Here is a 20,154-nt window from a genome sequence, read left to right as displayed (position 1 = left end):
CAGAAGTATTATGATATGGCTCTGTTGTTAGAGAACCCTTCAAGTTAAAGCCACAAGGATTCCTCACTGTCCATAGAGCAGGGATTATGAGTGAGATATATTGTCAAGGGTCTTCAACTCTAATCTTAATCCATATGAGACTTGTTGTAAGTCATCTTATTTCTTATTTTTGTGCATCATTGTGCTCCTAGGATGAACTGTCTATGTATGTAATGAGAAATTATAAAGTCAGGTTTCTTCCTTCTTTGTTGATTTAGAGTAGGAATATATCTGAGTATATCTCCTTTGTACTGATGCTGCTTGAATACAGTTTGCGTGTGCCATGGTCTGCTCCCTTTTATTGCCTCCTTCCTCTGTCCCCATTCAGATAAATAATAGAACTTAAACCATGAACATGCGGAGCCCTGCAGTCTAACATGATGACCACTGGCCGCATATGGCCACTGATCACTTGAAATATTGATAGTCTGAAATAAAATGTGCTGAAAGTGTGAAATACTCACTACATTTCAAAAACTAAGTATGAGAAAAAAAGAATGCAAGTTATATCATTAATAATTTTAAAAATAATTTTTATATTGATTACATGTTTTGGATATATTGGTTTAAATAAAATATATTATTAATCTTAGCCCCCCTTTCTTTTTACTTTTATGATATGGCTACTATAAAATTTTAAAATTGCATATGTGGCTTTCATTATATTTCTACTGCGCAGCATTGCTCTAGTCTCCTTGCCTTCCCACTTTCCTTTCTCATATCTTCTCTTGAGGCTTTAAAACCAGTATTGATTACTTTCTGCAGCCCAGGGAAAGATTAGCTGCTTGGTGTGTGTACACATGTGTGCATACATGTGAGTGTGTGTGTGGGGGTGGTAGGGCTGGATAAGGAACAAAGGAAGGAAAGATAAGGGAGCTGTTTGAACCAACATCAGTTTGAGATGCCATCACTTAAAGTGAAAGTGAAAGTTGCTCGGTCGTGTCCTACTCTTTGGGACCCCATGGACTGTACAGTCCAAGGAATTCTCCAGGCCAGAATAATGGAGTGGATAGCCTTTCCCTTCTCCAGGGGATCTTCCCCACCCAGGGATCGACCCAGGTCCCCTGCATTGCAGGGGGATTCTCTACCAGCTGAGCCGCAGCCACGAGGGAAGCCCAAGTGAGGAAGGGAGACTTAGCAGAGCACAGTTTAGTTCCCCGCCAGGCAACTTTGTTCTCTGTTTCATGGTCCTTTCTGGTGGTCAAGGTCTTCTCCTAGTGTTCAGCCTGTGTTCTGTGAGAACTGTTGCATCTGTAATGTTATTTCTTTAAAAAACAATTTATTCATTTTTGGCTGCACTGGGTCTTTGCTGCTTTGCATGGTCTTCCTCTAGTCGCATTGATGGGGGCTACTCTTCGGTGTGGTGCACAGGCTTCTCATTGCTGTGGCTTCACTTGTTGCAGAGCAGAGGCTCTAGGTGCACGGGTTTCAGTAGTTGTGGTACACAGCTCGTGGGCTCTAGGGATTCAGTAGTTACCGTAAATGGGCTTAGTTGCTCCTTGGCTTGTGGAATCTTTCTGGACCTGGGATTGAACCCCTGTCCCCTGCATTAGCAGGCAGATTCTTATCCACTGTGCCACCAGGTTTAAGTCCTGTAGATATATTTCTGATGCATCTATGGAAAGAGATGCACTCCACGTCCACCTGCTCTTCTGCCGTCTTGGGACTACTCTTTTTGCTTTTTAAATCTGTTCTTTGTTTTAACAGAAGTTGAATCACTGGGACAACAAACTCTTCTGAATTCAAATATAGATATACAAAGTGCAGAAGCAAACACAGTTTTAAGAATTATCATTGTCATTGCTTTCCTTAATCAACAAAGATAATCAAGAACTGACCTATATCCCAATTGATTGTTCTGATTTGGATAAAGGATATAATGTTTTGTTCGGTAGCATTTCATGAAAGAAATTTCTGGCTGAGACAGAATCTTTTAATGATCTTATAGTTTATACTTAAATAAACACCCAAACTAGTATAGTGTTCTTGGAGAGCTGGAAGATTTTGTAAATCGAGATGCTTTTGATAAAAGTTCAGAGATATCAGGCAGGTTCTACTTTCTCAAGGAAGAAGGATGTTTTAGAGACCAAGCCCATAATGACTTAAGCTAATGATTCTACATGAGACAAATCAGTTTAACTATAATCTTGTTATAGATCATGAAATGGCAAACCAGTATTTTCACTGTTTTATTGGCTTAATTAGTTAAATAGCCCAGGTGGTGAGCTCAGTGGTAATAACCAAACACTGAACCGTTATTTAGGTTAGTGAAAGAGGGAAGATGAGGATCCAGAAACTTAGACCAGAACTAGCCAATAGAGAATGTAGTGAAAGCCACACATGTAATTTAATATCTTCTAATAGCTCAGAGAAAGATGCATTACTTGCGAGACAGAGAGAAGGTGTAATGGGAAGATGAGGATAAAGTGGTCTCGCAGCTGGAACTGTATATCCCCAGGTTGGAACACTGTCATGGAAAGCACTCTCCGAATGTTGATAAACTAACTGTACTTGTGGCTTATCATAGGATTACACTGTTTCATAGCTGAAAAAGGAGACCCGACAGCCTCTCTTTTCAAGTGAGATGAATTAGGCTGAAAGGAGCAAAAAGTAACTCACCTCAAGCCCCGTAGCCAAACTGGCAGAAGTAGAAATAGCCACCCAGTTTGGATTCCTTTTAGGGAGTTGTCCTCACTATTCTATGCTGCCTCTGAATTATTGAGTCCTTCGGTCCTTTGTCCCTTAGTCTGTTCAAAAGAGCGTATGGGGCCAGGCACTGTGCTGTTAGGATACGGTGACGAATGTGCCAGTCCTCGTCCTCAAGGGCAGTATGTCATCCTGTGATGCTGTTCAGCTTTCATGGCAAACAGAGGATGGTAATAACACTCTAAAGGGTATTTGTGACAAGCTCAAAGGGCTCTGAGAGGTAAGAGTTTTCTCTCCGTTTATGAAGAGAAAACGCTTGAAGGAGTCAGCAGAGACCCGAGTGAACCACACTAAACAGTATGATTCAGGAGAGGACAAAAAGCATGATCTCTTCTGCTGAAATCACACTGAAAGCTGCTCGATGGGCTGCCTGAGGAGCCAGGCTCGAGTTCCACCCATCCTGAGGGAGAGAAAGGCTGTTCCATGCATGTCAGTTAAATTTTCTCTACAGACACTTCATTATGGACCCTGAATGTTGGGATCATGGAACATTTGGCAGCTGCTCTGAGAATTTAAGAAACAAACTGCCACAGGACTCTTTGGGCTCTGGAGAGGCCATATTGTTCATGGTCAAGAGAGGACTGGTGAAAGAAGCAAACAAACAATCAAAAAAGTCACTCGATCAGCAGGTATCTTCCTAAGGATAATAATACAAAATTTCATGAAGTTTGAGTCACAAAGTTCCCATAACTCATTTCCCATTTCCTACGCATCCCTTTCTGGTCATTGCTCCTATGGGTGTGTATATTGCTTAATCAGGCTGTGTATGTGATTTTTATAATCTGGGTTTAGCAATTAAAATTTTCCCCAAACTGCTTTTCTACAATGTGTCTAAGTCATCGTAATTGTTATTTTAGTGACTGCATAATATTCCATTCACTAATCCTATCATGTTTTGCTTAAACTCATCATTAGCCAAGTTATTAAACAAGCTGCTCCTTGGTATTTACTGATAATTATTGAGAACGTGTAAGAGTTTTCATAATAAAAACATGTATTTGTGTGGCTTGTCGCTAAGTTGGACCCAACTCTTTTGTGACCTCATGGACGGTAGCCTGCCAGGCTCCTCTGTCCACGGGATTTCCCAGGCAAGAATGCTGAAGTGGGTTGCCAGTTTCCTGCTCCAGGGAATCTTCCCAACCCAGGGATCGAACCCACGTCTCCTGCATTGGCAAGCAGATTCTGTACCACTGAGCCACCAGGAAAGCCCCAAAACACATTTACCCTAAGTATAAAGCCGCATTCAGTGGGTCATTTAGTGGGATGGTATATGCTGCTATAGAGTCATAGGCCTTCAGCCTCCCCAATAGCAAGATGCTTTCAAAGGGTTTCTTGGTTTAATTTTGCAAAATTGATACGTATCATGGGCTCAGCTAACCCAGAAATGAAAAAGAACTCTGTTGGCAGCACTGTCCCTTCTTGTAATAGGTCAGGAATGTGGACACTGTTTTTATTGGTACATGACTGCTGAAGTTCTTAGTTTCATAAAATGATCTGGTCCCTAAGAATCTGAGGACTAAATTATATACTGACCCTCACCAAACATGAGGAGGAGACCATGGATTAGCTAGGCTCCCCTTCTTTAATTTTTAAATGGAGGGTAATTGCTTTACAATGTTGTGCTGGTTTCTGCTATGCAATAATGTAAATCTACCATTTCCCTCCCTCTGGAACCTCCCTCCTACCTCCCCCCACCCCTCTAGGTTGTCACAAAGCCCCAAGTGGAGCTCCTTGTTGGGCTCAACTTCTTAATCAGGACCAGATAATGGGTTCCAGAAGTCTGTGACTGCCATCCGTACTTCTTAGGAAGGAAATGGAGCATGGGTCAACTTCGTTTTTTAGGTCTTTGGGAAAATGTTATATTTTCCCAAATATCTCAGGAAACTGAGATATTTTATCCTCCATAAAAGTAGTTACAACTTCTCTTAGAACTTTTAAGTAAGGTTAGGTCCCTTTTGATACTGAGTCTATGTGGGAGCAAAGAATTTTTTTCTGCCTATTATTTTAGCTTTCATTTGATGACCTGATAAAATGAGTTATGTATTCATCTGACCTTGGGCAATGACTTAAACTTCTTTAATTTTCAGTTTTTTTCCATTTTCTACCTGGGAATGATTACATCTGGCTTGCCTGTTTCATGAAATTGCTGTGAGAATCAAATGAGATGTAAACCGTAACATCTTCTGACAAGTGCAAGGTGGAAGCTGTTATTAATCACTGGTGATGATTAATGATGATGATGAAATTCCCCAGATAACATCATTAGGCAGCAGTACACTGTGGATGTGTCAAGCTAGGATGCTAGCTAACACCAGTGATTTGTTCCCTAATGTAAAGCTCTTCCTTTATCTGTAGAAAGATGCTTCTACAGATGTGAGTAAGACTAGGCAAAGTGTTCTGAACTCACAATGTCATCCATAGAATCAGCCAGGAAGAATTCCTCTAGTATTTTGGGGTGCTGCAGTGACAAAGTATACCAAGACCCCGGTGTAAACAGTTTACTGTTATCTAGTCACTAAGTCGTGTCTGACTCTTCTGCGACCCCATGGACTGCCAGAACTCCTCTGTCCATGGGATTTCCCAGGCAAGAAGACTGGAGTGAGTTGCCATTTCCTTATCCAAGGGCTCTTCCCGACCCAGGGACTGAACCTGCATCTCCTGCATTGGCAGGTGATTTTTTACACCGTGTCGACAGGGAAGCCCATGTAAACAGCTGTTTCCGGGAATAAGAGAAAGTGTCATCAAAAATGAAAGACAAGTTGTGGCTAGAGAAGCATCTTCCCCGAGCATCTGAATACTCGAGTTTAGGTTTTGCCTGCAGGGATTAAGCCATACAACTCCCCACAGTATCGGTGAGGGGCAGCTGACCCCGTTTCCATGGTCTGAGCTGAAAGATTACCTGAGTGTGTGCACAGTCAGAACAGCCTGTAAGCAAGCATTATATGGTGTACTCTTTTAAAATTCACATTTTAAAGAGGAAATTAGGTTTCATTTGTTTTGCTTAGATTTGGGGGGATGTAATTATTTTTTCCTCCTAAGGCATTTCAGCATCATCTCCACAAACAGTCATTAGAAGATTGGGAAGCAGTTCCGCACTCACTGTTTTAGAACTACAGCTCTCTCCCATCTAAAGCCGTAGATGTTTGCCCTGGGCAGAGAGGAAATGACTGATTTTGTTTTGTTCTCTTGGTCTGATTCTGTTCAGCTATCTTAGATACACAGGGTGATAGACCAACTCTTTCAGGGCCATGGGAGGCATATTCAATGAACCTAGCTTCGAGGCGTAGAGTATCTTCCCAGTATTTGCAAAAAATGAACTGTTGTCTCCTCCCTTATCAGGAGTTTAATTATACCATCCTCATCTTGGGAAAAGATGAGAGCATAGGTCATTTTTATTTCTTTAAGTGTTAAAAAATTAAGATAAAGAAAGTGAGATCATATATGCTAAAGAAGGCTGCCACAGAAGATATAGCCCACATAGCCACTGAGTTTCAAAATAAAGGAAAATGAGGTTCAACTAGGATTGCATCTGATGATTTATGTCCAGACAATGATAACTGCTTCTGAAGTGAATGGGGGTTCCCCTCCATGGGTAGAGTTCCAGTCATGTGAGATGATGTCCTTATGAACCTAAAGTGGCTCCTTATCCACATACCTTTGGTAAATCTTCATCATAGTACTGTTTTTATACATCACCTTGAGTAAGTAGAAAGGTTTCATTTGTATTAAGTGAGCAAGCAGTTGACAAAGGGGATTATTTTTTTTGTTTTATTTATTTTTAATCGAAGGATAATTGCTTTACAGTATTGTGTTGGTTTGTACAAAACATCAGCATGAATCAGCCATAGGTTTACCCATGACCAACAGGGACATTTCTTAACCTGACAATGAGAGAAAGCCATCATCAAAACACTAAGCATTCAGGAGCCACAACCTTCCACTGTATCTCTTGCTTCTATGTAATTTGCTTTCTCAAAATCTGGTTGGCAAACCACCTGCAACAGAATCACCTGAAGAGCTTGTTTAAATTCAGATTCCTGGGTGCAATCCCACACCTGCTAAATTGGAATCTCTGGGGCAAGTCAAGAATCATATTTTTAATAAGCACTTGAGGTGATTCTTCTGTTTGAGAACACTCCCTTCATGTTGGGTAAAGAAATGGTTCTCAAGAAAGTGTGCCCTGGACCTGCAGCAGCAGCCTCATCTGGGAGCTCATTCAGTCAGTTCAGTCACTCAGTCGTGTCTGACTCTTTGCGACCCCATGGATTGCAGCGTGCTAGGCTTCCCCGTCCATCACCCATTTCCGGAGCTTGCTCAAACTCATGTCCATCGAGTTGGTGATGCCATCCAACCATCTCATCCTCTGTTGTCCCCTTCTCCTGCCTTCAACCTTTCCCAGCATCAGGATGTTTTCCAGTGAGCCAGTTCTTTGCATCAGTGGCCAAAGTATTGGAGTTTCAGCTTCAGCATCAGTCCTTTCAATGAGTATTCAGAACTGATTTCACAGTATGAAAAGGGAGCTCCAGAGAAATGCAAATTCTGGGGCCCTAGAGCAGACCTGCTGAATCAGAGACTCTGGGGTGGGGCCCAACAGTCAGTTAAGCAAGCTCTCCAGGGGATTCTGATGCTCAACAAAGTCTGAGAAGCACTGAGATTAATATATCCATTTCCTTCAGAAGCTCTTTACAATAGTAGGGGAAAGACTTACTAAGAGAATCTGATTCATTTGCAATGCTTGGTTTTTGTTTGTAATCAAGAAATCTCAGTTTAGAAGGAACTTTATAGAGAGACTTAGTCCAGCCCTCTCTCTGGTATTTGAAACCCTCTCTCCCTCCTTTTCTCCCTTCCTCTCTTCCTTCCTTCCCTCATTTCTTTTCCCTCTTTCTTTTCCTCTCTGATGTGCCAAACACTCGACCAGGTATTGAGGGTGCAGTGATGAATGCAAAGAGCAGTCTCTTGTCCTCTTAGAGTTCACAGTCTTGGAAAAAAGGCCTATTTAAATAATTACACTAGCAACTATGAAATTTTAATTGTTCTAAGTGCTGTGGTGAGGAGGTACACGATGAGAGATTTAAGCAAGTCTGTACACCATCTGCATTGGAGAAGGAAATGGCAACCCACTCCAGTGTTCTTGCCTGGAGAATCCCAGTGATGGGGGAGCCTGGTGGGCTGCCATCTCTGGGGTCACACAGAGTCAGACACGACTGAAGCGACTTAGCAGCAGCAGCAGCAGCAGTACACCATCTGCAGGGTAACTCAGCCCCAATCGAGCACTTCATCTTGAAACTTTTGACAACTTATTGGAGCCTATTTCACTCTAACATAAATCTAAATGTTGGAAATTTTGACTCAGAGTACTGAGTCAAACTCTGCCACACTCTACTTTGGACCATGCTATCCTGACTCTAGTATCTGGAATCTACACAGAACAAATCCAGCCTTCTTGTACACTGCAGATCTCACAGAACATGATTTCATCCCTCTAGGTTTTTTCTTGCCAAGGCTGTGAGATTCCTCATTTACTTGGTCTTCTTTAGAAGTACTCCACCTTTTTTTCTTTATTTTTAACATTTTTAAAAGATATTGTATTGCTCAGCATGAGCTGGAAGTAGGAGTGTATCTTAGAGTCTATCTGTAACCGTCATTGTCTTTGACATATTCCACAGTCCTGTTGTCCAGCCTCACCTGCTCTGTGTTTCACTGAATCACACCACTGACTTGCACTGAGCTCACAGTTAAGTGAAACCCTAGGGTTACCTAACTATCTCTATCTGTCTGTCTATATATTACCTTTTCCAAGTAATTGAAAATCTTTTCCTCTAGGGTGTCAATAACATCAGCCCTTTAACCAGCACCCATCATTTAGGCTGTTTCACTACCTCATTATATTTATTTGCATTATCAACTAATCCAAGTTTCTTCAGTGTGTCAGTCAAAATTATGCAAAACCCTTAATATTTGCCTTGCTAAAATCTAGATACAGGATGTCTCCAAAGTCAATGGTAGGTATTCTACCAAAGTAATATGTCTATCTAAAGGAAATGAGGTTAGTTTGTCTTCGCTTATTTTAGTAATCACCACTTCCTTTTCTGTGTTAATAGTCTTATAATATTAATGAACAAGTCAAAAATTCATGAGATGCACCCCTTTTAGCTGGATGAGGAATGCAGGTTTTCTGTGTGGTTAAGACATTCTATCAAAACAAAGGAAACACCTTCTTTCTTTCCTTAGTTTAAGAGGTCTTTTATACCCTCAGGACTTCCCTGGTGGCTCAGATGGTAAAGCATCTGTCTACAACGCAGGAGACCCAGGTTCGATCCTTGGGTTGGGAAGATCCCCTGGAGAAGGAAATGGCAATCCACTCCAGTACTATTGCCTGGAAAATCCCATGGACAGAAGGGCCTGGTAAGCTACCGTCCATGGGGTTGCAAAGAGTTGGATGCGACTGAGTGACTTCACTTTTATATCCTCGGGGTGAGTTCTTGTATTAATATCTTTTGTACAGTAGTTTCACCTAGAGTAACACCATTATAATTCATCCTGGGGTCCCTGGATCTTCAGGATACATATACTCCTTCTTGGCTTATTCCTCTTCTCTTTCTAGGAGGTCTGTGCTCACTAACACAGGTATGATTTGGCCAGTAGATGTAGATGAACATGTTAGTCTGGCAGTTTACAAAATGTGATTTAGGGATTTCTGATTAATCCCGGGGCTAGGTCTCATAAGAGTTATTATTTACAATTTGGTAATAAATATTTGCTTAAGTTGGTCATGAATAAATAAGTTTTTTAATAAAAATAAAGACTTTTATTACTATTTTATTGGGACAGATATCATTCATTTTTAATTCCAATGAGGGGGTTTTATTGTGTATTAATAATGCATATCATATTATAGCCCTCAAGCCACTCACTAATTAAATGAATGTTTTGGACTAACTGATCCCTAAGGTATAGTCAAACTCTAGAATTATATGATTCTAAACTTTGAGATGGAAATAAAATTTTAAATAATTCTTAAGATACAACACACACACACACACACACACACACACAACCTGTGCAAGTAAAACTGATGAAATCTGAATAAGGTGGCTAGATTGCATCAATGTCAATTTCCTGCCTGTGACGTTGCAACATAGTTCTTACAAGATATTCCATTAGGGAAAACTGGGTGAGGATATATTGAATCTCTCTGTATTGTTTCTTATAAAAATGTGAATCTATGATTATAGCAAAATAAAAAGTTAAAAAAAATAAAACCAGAGAGTGTTATAACAGGATATTGGAAGCAAAGAGGCCTTGCTTGTCTATCTACTAGGTTAAATAGATTAGCTAACCTTTCTGAAACTCAGTTTCTTTGTCAGCCTTAAAGTGGGAATATGAATTCCTACCTAATGGGATTATTGGAAGAATTATAGGAGATAGTGTGTGTAAACATCTCCTATGGTTCATACTCCATGACAGAATTCAAGAAATGTTGGTTCCTTTCCCCCTGTGCTGCTTCTCTGCTCTGGAAAAGAAACTAGGACAAAACAGCTTTGCGGCAGCTCTCCTAAAAAAAGACGACATATGACCTGGAGCTGAAGACAGTTTAGAAGTATACATTAGTGAGATGAGCCCCATAGCAGTGGAGTGAGTAATGCCGTTACATAACTCGCACAAATCACCAGGCAGATTGGCTAACGTGGCTTGGCACAGTTTACTGATGAAATAAAATAACAAGGCAGCTTCCAAACCCAGCCCGAGTCAGGGAGTCCCGACATAGCAGCCAGAGTCAAAATCCAGAATGACTGCATAGGCCTTGGAGCTTTGGCGTTTCAGTGGACTCAGACGTGCAGTAAATCTGTGTAAGTGGAAAAAACAAAAGCGATTTCTCTTTGGCTGGCCCCTTGAATAATTGTCCCCACGGGGCCTAGAGGAGCTTTCTTTCCCTTGCAAAAATTCATAATCATGTCTCCCAAATATGAGTTTTCCATGCAGCTGCACAGATGAGAACTAGGAAGAGACTAAGGAAAATAGCCGTATCTTAGCCCTGAGGATGTGATTGTCGACTGAATGGCCAAGATGTGTCTCCCATCTGTCTCCTAAAATGCTGAGAGTCTCGAAGGCCTCTGTCCTCACCCTTGATCTGATGAATGTTTTTGTCAGTGAGTTGGATAGAAACGTAGAAGGTAAGCCCACCAAGTTTTCAGATGATACTGGGGTAAATGGGAGTCTAGGGACAGAATTACAATTTTTTTTAAATGATTTTGGCATGCTCTGGGGCACTAACTCATCATAGCAAGTTGTAATTTAATCAGGCTAGTGTTAAAGCCTGCACTCCAAAATCAAAAGCAGAAATACAGGTTAGAAAAGGCTTAGATTGACAAGGGTGTTATATGAAAAAGTTGTAGGGATTTTATTGGACAACAAAAAAGGTATGAGCCAAAAGTATGGTGTGATTGATGAAAAAAAGGTTAGGGACCAGAAAAAGGAACATAATCTTTCTACTTTACATAATTCGTGCTGGTTAGACAATATTCTTTGTAGTGTATTCAATCATGGTCTAAATTTAAGAACTATATTGATAGATTCAAAATGGTCACTAAGGAAAGGAAGGAAAAAGGAGGGCCAACTTCTAAAAAGAATCCCTAAGTTATATTGTTTAAAAGATGATTGCAGGAAAATGAGAATACTCAGCTATCTTTTAGCTACCGTGTGGAAGAAGAGTAAACTTGTCTATTTTTCTCTGAAAGGCAGAAGCAGGATTAATGAGAGTTCGTGGAAACAGATTTTGGCTCAGCAGAAGGAAAAATTTTCAAATAATTACAACAGTTCAGTGACCAAAAAAAAAAAAAAAAAAAGGACTATTTCATTACATTGTGAGCTTCCTGTCACTGGAAATAGTCAAGCTAAGGCTGGATGAGTGTCTGTCATGAATTCTGAAGGCTCCCAGCATTGAACAAGAGCTTGGGGTGGGTGACCTTTGAGATCACTTCTAACTCTCTTAGTCTATGATTTAAGTGAGCATGAATGCCAAGGCTGCTTGTGACATGCCAGAAGCACTTTTTCAACTCTTGGCTCTGATTCTGACCAGCTGTGTGACCTTCAGCTAAGAAATTAACCATTTCTTCTTCCAGTTTCCTTGTCCATAAAATGAAGGAGCTTAAGTTCTCAGCACATCTGTGTCGTTGATGAGCATCCTCTTAACTACAGCATGCTGGAAAAGTTGAGTTTGAGTTGATGCCTGCCATCTTTGTGAGTCATCTTGCAGGAAGAAGGCTGAAAGACCAAAAGCCATTGTTGATCCTGGGGGCCATTGAACTAACTCTCAATTTCTTGTTGGCAGGAGAGTGGGTGATTGTGATCCTGGAATTTGTTCCCATGGGATCTGTGGCAGGAAGTTGATTAAATAACTGATAATCTGGTTTCTTTCAAACACCTGTACATTCTGGCTGAGTTCAGCAATGCCTCAGCAAGCAGCTTAGAAGAAATGAATATCATATGACTCTTGCAGTGTAGCTCTGTCCTTTACAAAGCAAACCTTTGTTCTTTATTTCCTTAATGATCTGGCAGTTTCTGTTGAACTTTGTTTATAATCATGAGAACCAGTATCCATAGAGCAACTTATTATGTGGCAGGTACTATTTTAAAAGTTTTATATAAATTAATTTAATCACTTTATAAGCTAAAAATCTAATGATGAAATCAGTAATTAGACCCTTTTTACCATATGGAAAAAGAGTAGTTAAAATCCGATCTAAGTCTGGCTTAATGGTAGAGTCCAAAATGGACATTCATGTCCTTATTCTTTTAAATTTTATTACTGCTGTTCAATGACTATAATTTCCTTTATGGTCCATTTGATTACTAATACTTTTCTTCTCTGCCTGTATTAAGGTGCTCCATCCTACACCATTACGACATTCTAACTCTTCTGTTTCTTCTTTGACTTCTCTCTGACTCCACATCTTGCCTTCAAATCTCATTTCTTCAGTTATGTTTTCCAAAGATCTTTGAAAAATCAACCGTCAGTGGGAGTGTCATAGTTTTTTTAATATATATATATATAGATATACATGGTATTTACAGGATTTCAGATTCTTCCTTCGGTTACTTGGATCAGTTTGAGAATAAATAAGTAAATTTATGCTTCTTGTAAGGACCTGAAGAACTTAAACCTCATTCATAGGCTCACGGGTCTGGCAATTCATCTAAGTACCACATTTTCTTCCATCTCTTTGTTTCCTTAGGCTGGAAATGAAAACAGCTGTTAAAAATAAGAGCTCATGAGTCAGTTTTGAATCTCAATGTAGTAATTACAGTTTCCATCTCAGTTGGTATGGTTCCTCCCAGTGTACTGAGTCCCATATCACAGCCCCTTGTTGTCAATTTTATACCAAAATCTTAATTTGTGTTTTCCAAACCTCGGTTAAACACTAAATCAATTGCCAAACCAAGAAAAAATAATAACAAAGAAGAAAATGCTTCCATTTAAAAACCTGATTCTTGGGACATGCCCTTTTTCTGAATTAGATTTTAACCAGTCTTTCTGTTGATATTAAAATGTCAGTTACTGTTCCACATTTTTGAATGTGGACCTTCTGGGCGTCATGGTATCCTCATTGTGAAGAATTTTGCTCATCCTCTTATAGAGGCTATTCCTTGAGTTATAGTTTCTCTTTTCCAAGTTCCTGAGGCTTATGACCTGGTAAGCTAGTCTTGAAAGAGTCATCTACAATCTATTAATTGATTGTCCCCCTTTGAAGCAGATTGATCCTCTAAATTTAGGTTCTTTCTGCTCAGTCCCCGAATCAACCACTGAGTCACTGACTGAGCAGTCCCATTGGCTAAAGCTTTGAAGGTCCCCCCAGCAAATCAGCTGCCTTCAGCTGACCAATCTAACATCACTCTGTGAATACAGATCCTACGCTCTGGGCAAAAGAACTTTGTGCCCTACTGGGGAGAAGCAGAAGATAGGATACTTGGTCCTTTCAGTCACTTCACTTTGCCTACTTTATTTCCCTTTCCTAAGTTTTGATTTCTTTATTGTTAGATTATTTCTAAAATTCACTTCCTTGCTAATTTTCCTATAATTTGGTTATCACTGTATCCTCCATGAGCTAGTTTTGTGTGTTGAAAATTCTCTGGGTTAGTTTGGGCTGCTCTAACAAATATCATACTCTTGGAAGTCCAAGACCAAGGCAGTGGTAGATCTGGTGTCTGGTGAAAGAGAGAGACAAAGGAAGGAGAGCGAGGGAGTAAGACTTTTCTTTTTTTTTAATTGGAATATAGTTGCCTTATAGTACTGTGTTAGTTTCTGCTGTACAACAAAGCAAATCAGCCATACATTTGCATATATCCCCTCCCACTTGAACCTCCCTGCCCACCCACATCCCACGCCTCTAGGCCACCATGGAGCACTGAGCTGAGCTCCCTGAGGTATACAGCAGGCTCCCACTAGCTATCTTTTGACATATGGTAGTGTATATATGTCAGTCCCAATCTCCCAGTGCATCCAACCCCTCTTCCCCCTCGCCTCATGCCCACGTGTCTGTTTTCCATGTCTGTGTCTCTATTTCTGCCCTGCCAATAAGGAGATGGCAACCCACTCCATATGCTTACCTGGGAAATAGCCTGGATAGAGGAGCCTGGAAGGCTACACTCCATGGGGTTGCAAGGAATTGGATACAACTTAGCAACTAAACAACAACAATCATTTTTCTAGATTCCACAAAAATGTGTTAATATATGATATTTGTTTTTCTCTTTCTGACTTACTTCACTCTGTGTGACAGACTCTAGGTCCATCCAGGTCTCTGCAAATGACCCAATTTTGTTCCTTTTTATGGCTGAGTAATATTCCATTGTATATTATGTATACGGGTTCTACGTCCACCATAAGGGATCTACCCCTTTGTGACCTAATTACCTCCCAAAGCCTCCATCTCTAACTATCACATTTTGGGGATTGGGATTTTAATATATGAATTTTAGGAGACACAAACATTCAGTCCATAGCAGAAATTGAGCATATTTGCATGCATGGAGTGATTTGTGGAATTCTGGGAAGGCCATTCATCACACTTAAAAACCCTGTACCATTAGGTATCTATTCCTTTGTGGTAGGATATTACCTCTCAGATATAATACCTTTTAAAAATCCAATATGTTTTGAAAGGCAAACCCCAAAACTAATATGTGAGGTAGAGTAGTATGGTGCTTTGAAGTAGGTTCTTGAATCAGCCTGCCCAAGTTCATTTCCTTATTGGTGTATGATCTTAGGCCATTCACTGACCTCTGTGCTTTCAGTCTCCTCATCTGCAAAGTAGAGATGATAGTAACACTCACCTCAGAGGGTTTTGTGAGATTTCACTGACATATGTAACATACCTAGCAGTAACACTTTCTTACCACGTGTTTTAACAATTACTATCCTTCATTTGCAAAAATCAGCCTCATATTAATGTCCTTTTGACAAAAAGTTGATATCAGTTGATACTTTGTTTGGGGAACTAGGAGGGTGTACCTTGGATACATGAGGCACTTTAAGGAATAGTCCGCTTTACTGAGGTGTTATAGTTGGTGGCATAAAGCCACTAGAGCCTGGATGTCTGAAGGAAACATTTACAAGAGAGATAAATGGGGATGATAAATGGTCATAACCAGCATGTCTAGTCACTGATAGAGTTAATCAGCTGGTATAATGAGGAAGTCATGTGATATACACCTGAAAGCTTGTTTTCATTTATGCAAATGACCTTTTGAGTTTTTTGTTGTTGTTGTTTTCTCTTTTTTTAAATATTGATTTATTTATTTGACTGTGCTGGGTCTTAGTTGCAGCACATGGGATCTAGTTCCCTGACCAGGGATGGTACCCCGACCCCCTGTATTGAGCATGGAGTCTTAGCCACTAGACCACCAGGCATGTCCCTACCTGCAAATGAACTTTGAATTCAGTACTTAACTTTTTTGTGTCTCATGATTCTATTCCTTGTAATATTCAGGTAATGGTCTCTGAACCACGGAAGAATATTAAATTAAGAATTTTTTCTTTGCTAAATGCCCTTGCCTCTTTCTTTTAGATTACATGAAGCAGACAACATTTGAAGCCCAAGCCTTTTTGGAAGCTGTTCAATTCTTTCGACAGGAGAAAGGACACTATGGCTCGTGGGAAATGGTCACTGGGGATGAAGTCCAGGTAACATGGGGCTCAGAATTTTGGATCCTGTTCTCTAAGTGGTAGGAGGTCAGGATCATAATAAACTATCAAACAAAAAAAAATTGCAGGCATGGAAGATGTGGTTCCATAGGCCATTTCTCTCATTGTCTAGAAGCATTTGATCAGCAAGCTCTTGGGCACTCTAAAGACCTCCAGACTGGGCACTCCAGACCTCCAGACCCGCAGCAGGGCAGCCCAGACAACTGCAACTGCAGTGGAAGAGCCACTTCCAATTTCTTTCCAGAAAAAGCATATTCTCTCAAGTGACCTGTGCTTCGAGACTAGCAGCAAATGTGAGCAGTGTGGCATAGTGCAAAGTTTGTGGTGGGACTTTAAGTCAGCAGATTTGGGTTAAAGCCTGCCAAGTTATTTAACTTCTCTGTTTTAGGTTACTCCTCTGAAAAAATAGGAATGATAATGTTTGCCTGACAGGGTTGCAAATAGCTGTCTTCATCTATGGAATGATTTATAAATGAAGTAATTAAAGGATACCAAATTTGAAAGCATTAGTTTTCTAGATGTTTCATTTACCTTTTCTAGTGCTCTATCTCCTGTGGTCCAGGTCCGTAGTTTCCCATGACCTTGATTAAATGTCAATCAGAGGCTGAGTGGTAGGTTGGTTTGGTACCAGGTACATTGTTATAGATCTCCAAGGAAACTATGTTTCGTGATGTGACCCCATCCCCCATGAGGACACCAATCACAGGCTGACTCAGCCAGGAAGAAGAGGCTGGGTGTGGACATTATTTAGTTAGAAGCGCAGAGGGTCCAAGAATGCTCTTTTTTAACTTCCCCTCATAGCCCAGAATGCCTCTTTTGGGGGCCAGTGAAATTTGTTATTAGGGAACAGTATTTGGAAGATGCCAGATGGTATCTTGCTTTTATATGGTCATTAAATATCTAAGGCTAGGAACATTTTCTTTATTGTTTTAACATATGACGCGGAATCTCCTCCTCTTCTGTCTCCTTCTCCTCTTTCTTCCCTCCTCCTCCTCCCTCTTCTTTTTCTTCGGTAGATTTTAAACTCATTTATTTCCCATTCTGAGACTTACTCAAGAACTTTAGTCAATTATTGATTTCTCATATTTGGAGGAAGCACATCTGTTTATAGATTCAAGTTAAATAGTTACTTAGCTCCTTGAGTTAAGGTAAGGTACTTGTTTAATCTGTTTTTTCTTTCATTTGAAATCTTATATCAGCTCACATTCCTTCACTATCCCATGGAAAGCAGGTACCTAATAATTCTTTTCTGAGAGTTGAGTATTGAGTTTGGGTGTTTTTTTTTGCAGGGGGGAGGGGGGGGGCGGGATTGGCTTTCCGCTCTTTGCCTTGGGCTGATACGTGTGAATTGCTTTAAGGTGCGAGAGAGTGAAATGACTCATGCCTTGCCATTCTGGTGAGGCGAGACATACCTAGAAGCATCCAGAGAGCAAGGCAGCCTTAGAGGTGTATGTGGGACCATGTGTGGTCTGTACTTATATGGACATCATAAAGCATTAGCAGCAGTCATAGGAAGGTGCTATATGGAATCTAGAAACATGGTACCGATGATCCTATTTGCAGGTCAGCAAAGGAGACACAGACATAAAGAAGAGACTTTTCAACACAGTGGGGAAAGAATAGGGTGGATGACTTGAGAGGGTAGCCTTGAAACATATACACTAACATATGTAAAATAGAGAGACAGTGGGAATTTGCTGTATGACTCAGGGAGCTCAAACTGGGGCTCTGTGACAACCTAGGGGCTGGGAAGCGGTAGGAGGTGGGAGAGAGGGAGGGGACATATGTATACTTACGGCTGATTCATGTTGATGTATGGCAGGAACCAACACGGTATTGTAAAGTAATTATCTTCCAATTAATTAAAAAATACCTTAAAGGGGAAAAAGATACAGAAGAAATCAGTAAATGCTTTTGCTCCTCCAGGAATCTGAGTTTCTTTCGTAAAGTCACAACCTCATAAAATGTGAGCACTGGAAGGGCATTTCAGGATTATTCGTCCAATACCCTCCAGGCGGGAGAAAGAACGTTCAGAGAAGTTGGCCCAAGTCACAAAACCAGTCTGTGACCGAAATGCGTTTTGAGCCATGTTAGGTGAACCTTGAAGAAGCTGCTGAAAGGAAATAACTTTCAAGACTTTTCCTGTGTGAGGCCTGGTGAGGGTAAACTTCATCTTAACCATTACACATGGAACCGAAGCAATGTCTATCCTAAGACTCACAGAAAAAACAGGTCAAGGTCCCAAAGAAGCTACCAAGTAGTTAAAGAGAAGGGCATAGCATTACTGAGTCTGAGAATATGACATCTTTTGTTTAAAGCACTGAATTTATTTGCATTGTTTTCATGTCTGCTAAGAACTTAATCATAACATTATCCTAACCCCTTCTACCCTTGGAGACTGTATTCAGAAGATTTTCAGCAATGCTACGTTATTATCTTCATAGTAATGACTCATACAGCAAGTATGGCATGCCCTCGTGCTGATGGTTATTTTAGGCAAGTGTCCAGGCAAAGCAAATATCTTAGAATAATTTGCCTGACAGATTATTAAGGTGAAAATATTTGTACCCCAGTAAAAGCATCAGTATATTTTCTACTTGTCAATTAAAAATGTATCAAATGAAGTCATGAGGGAAAGCATTTTGGAAAATGTAAATACAAGTTATGTGATTTATTTTTTATTTGCTTTTAAATTAACCAGATGGGCTAAGAGAACAGCTCAAAATTCCCACACATCAGGGTGGTTTCAAGACCAGAAAGCTATCCACATTTTTCCCTTGTCCATATGTTCACATCATCTTTTTCTGGTGACCTCAAATGTGACCCACTTTAAATGGATTATTTCACACTTGGTTGCTCAGTAACATGAAAGGCACGAGGCCAACAGCCTGGTCAGACCATGGAGTCAGCCTCAGTAAAGAGGGCAGTATTGCTGGGCCTCACACCTTCCACACAGCTGCAGCATATGGAAGGTAAATGTAGTGTGGCCTTCATGGAATGCCTTCATGAAGCTCCAACACTTTGGCCACCTGATGTGAAGAACTGACTCCTTAGAAAAGACCCTGATGCTGGGAAGGATGGAGGACATGAAGAGAAGAGGGTGACAGAAGGTGAGATGGTTGGATGGCATCATTGACTCAATGGACATGAGTTTGAGCAAGCTCCAGGAGATGGCGAAGAACAGGGAAGCCTGGCGTGCTGCAGTCCATGGGGTCATAAAAAGTCAGACATGACTGAGCAACTGCACAGCAACCGCTCAGGGAGTGAGCCTGGGATTGCTGGTTTCCATCAACCTAATGGTGTGTTTGGTTTCTTATATGTATGATGGAATTTTAAAATCTCCCAGTTAAATTCCAGCAGTTAAATGTACACACACACCCTTTTTTTTTAAAAGCACAGGAAATATTTTTAGGTTCCTATGGTAAAACTCAGTGGGTTCTATTCTGAAGAAAGAAGGTTGGGGAACCCCTTCATTAATATGATTTGTTTTTATTAAATTAACTGCTTTCTCCCTGCTAGCCCCAGGGCTCTGGACCCTGCTCATGGAGGGCTGACCAAGGTAGGGAATCCAGAGCAGGTCCTGGGCTGGGGAGGAGCAGTTCACAGTCAGAGAGGGCTGGGGCTGACAGACACAGAAAAAAGATGAACTGTTGGGAGGAGACCGAGTTGGCTGTTGCCTGCCCAAGGGCTATTCCCTAATCTCACACTCCCCGCCCCTCCTTCTCCATCAACCCACTCTCATCCCCCTTCTTTTATTTTCCAGACATATTTCCTTTCCAATCCCTTAAGTTATAAAATAGAACCAAATTTCTTGGAACGTTGTATGGGAAAGACTAAAAGCAAACTACAAGCCCACCCAAATGGAGCATTTTTTGTCTTTGGACTGTGCAACTTTTTCATCTTCAAATCTTCACACTTAGGCTCAGATTCGAGCCAATCTCTGCAAAAGGATGGATTTGGATAATTATTATGATTCTTGAATTTAATGCTTTTGAACTAAGACAATATTTCCCATTGATTTTAAGTTCTGGCTTTAGTCTCCTTAGGCTCTTAGCTCACGCTCCCAATGCCAATACTTCCGTCACTCTTGGGCAGGTGTGTTCCAACAAGAGGTTACTCCACTGGGCAAGATAAGGTTCATGAATTATTAATTATGTACTTGAACCCAGTTTGGGCACTTGCTGATTTCTATGGGATTTACACAT

General features: G+C 40.7%; 1 protein-coding gene across 1 annotated transcript in view; it reads left to right on the top strand.

Annotated features, from left to right (window-relative positions):
* The window catches only part of NIBAN1 (niban apoptosis regulator 1), a 169,784-nt gene that overhangs the window by 127,958 nt on the left and 21,672 nt on the right, over positions 1-20,154 (top strand). Inside the window, exon 6 of the mRNA XM_052654001.1 lies at positions 15,813-15,928. Coding sequence (XP_052509961.1) covers positions 15,813-15,928 — 116 coding nt within the window. The remainder of the gene's footprint in view (positions 1-15,812; positions 15,929-20,154) is intronic.

Source organism: Budorcas taxicolor, chromosome 16 (genome assembly GCF_023091745.1).
Source record: "Budorcas taxicolor isolate Tak-1 chromosome 16, Takin1.1, whole genome shotgun sequence".
NCBI lineage: Eukaryota > Metazoa > Chordata > Mammalia > Artiodactyla > Bovidae > Budorcas > Budorcas taxicolor.
Note: the sequence above shows the minus strand (reverse complement) of the source record. Positions and strands in the feature narration are given on the sequence as shown.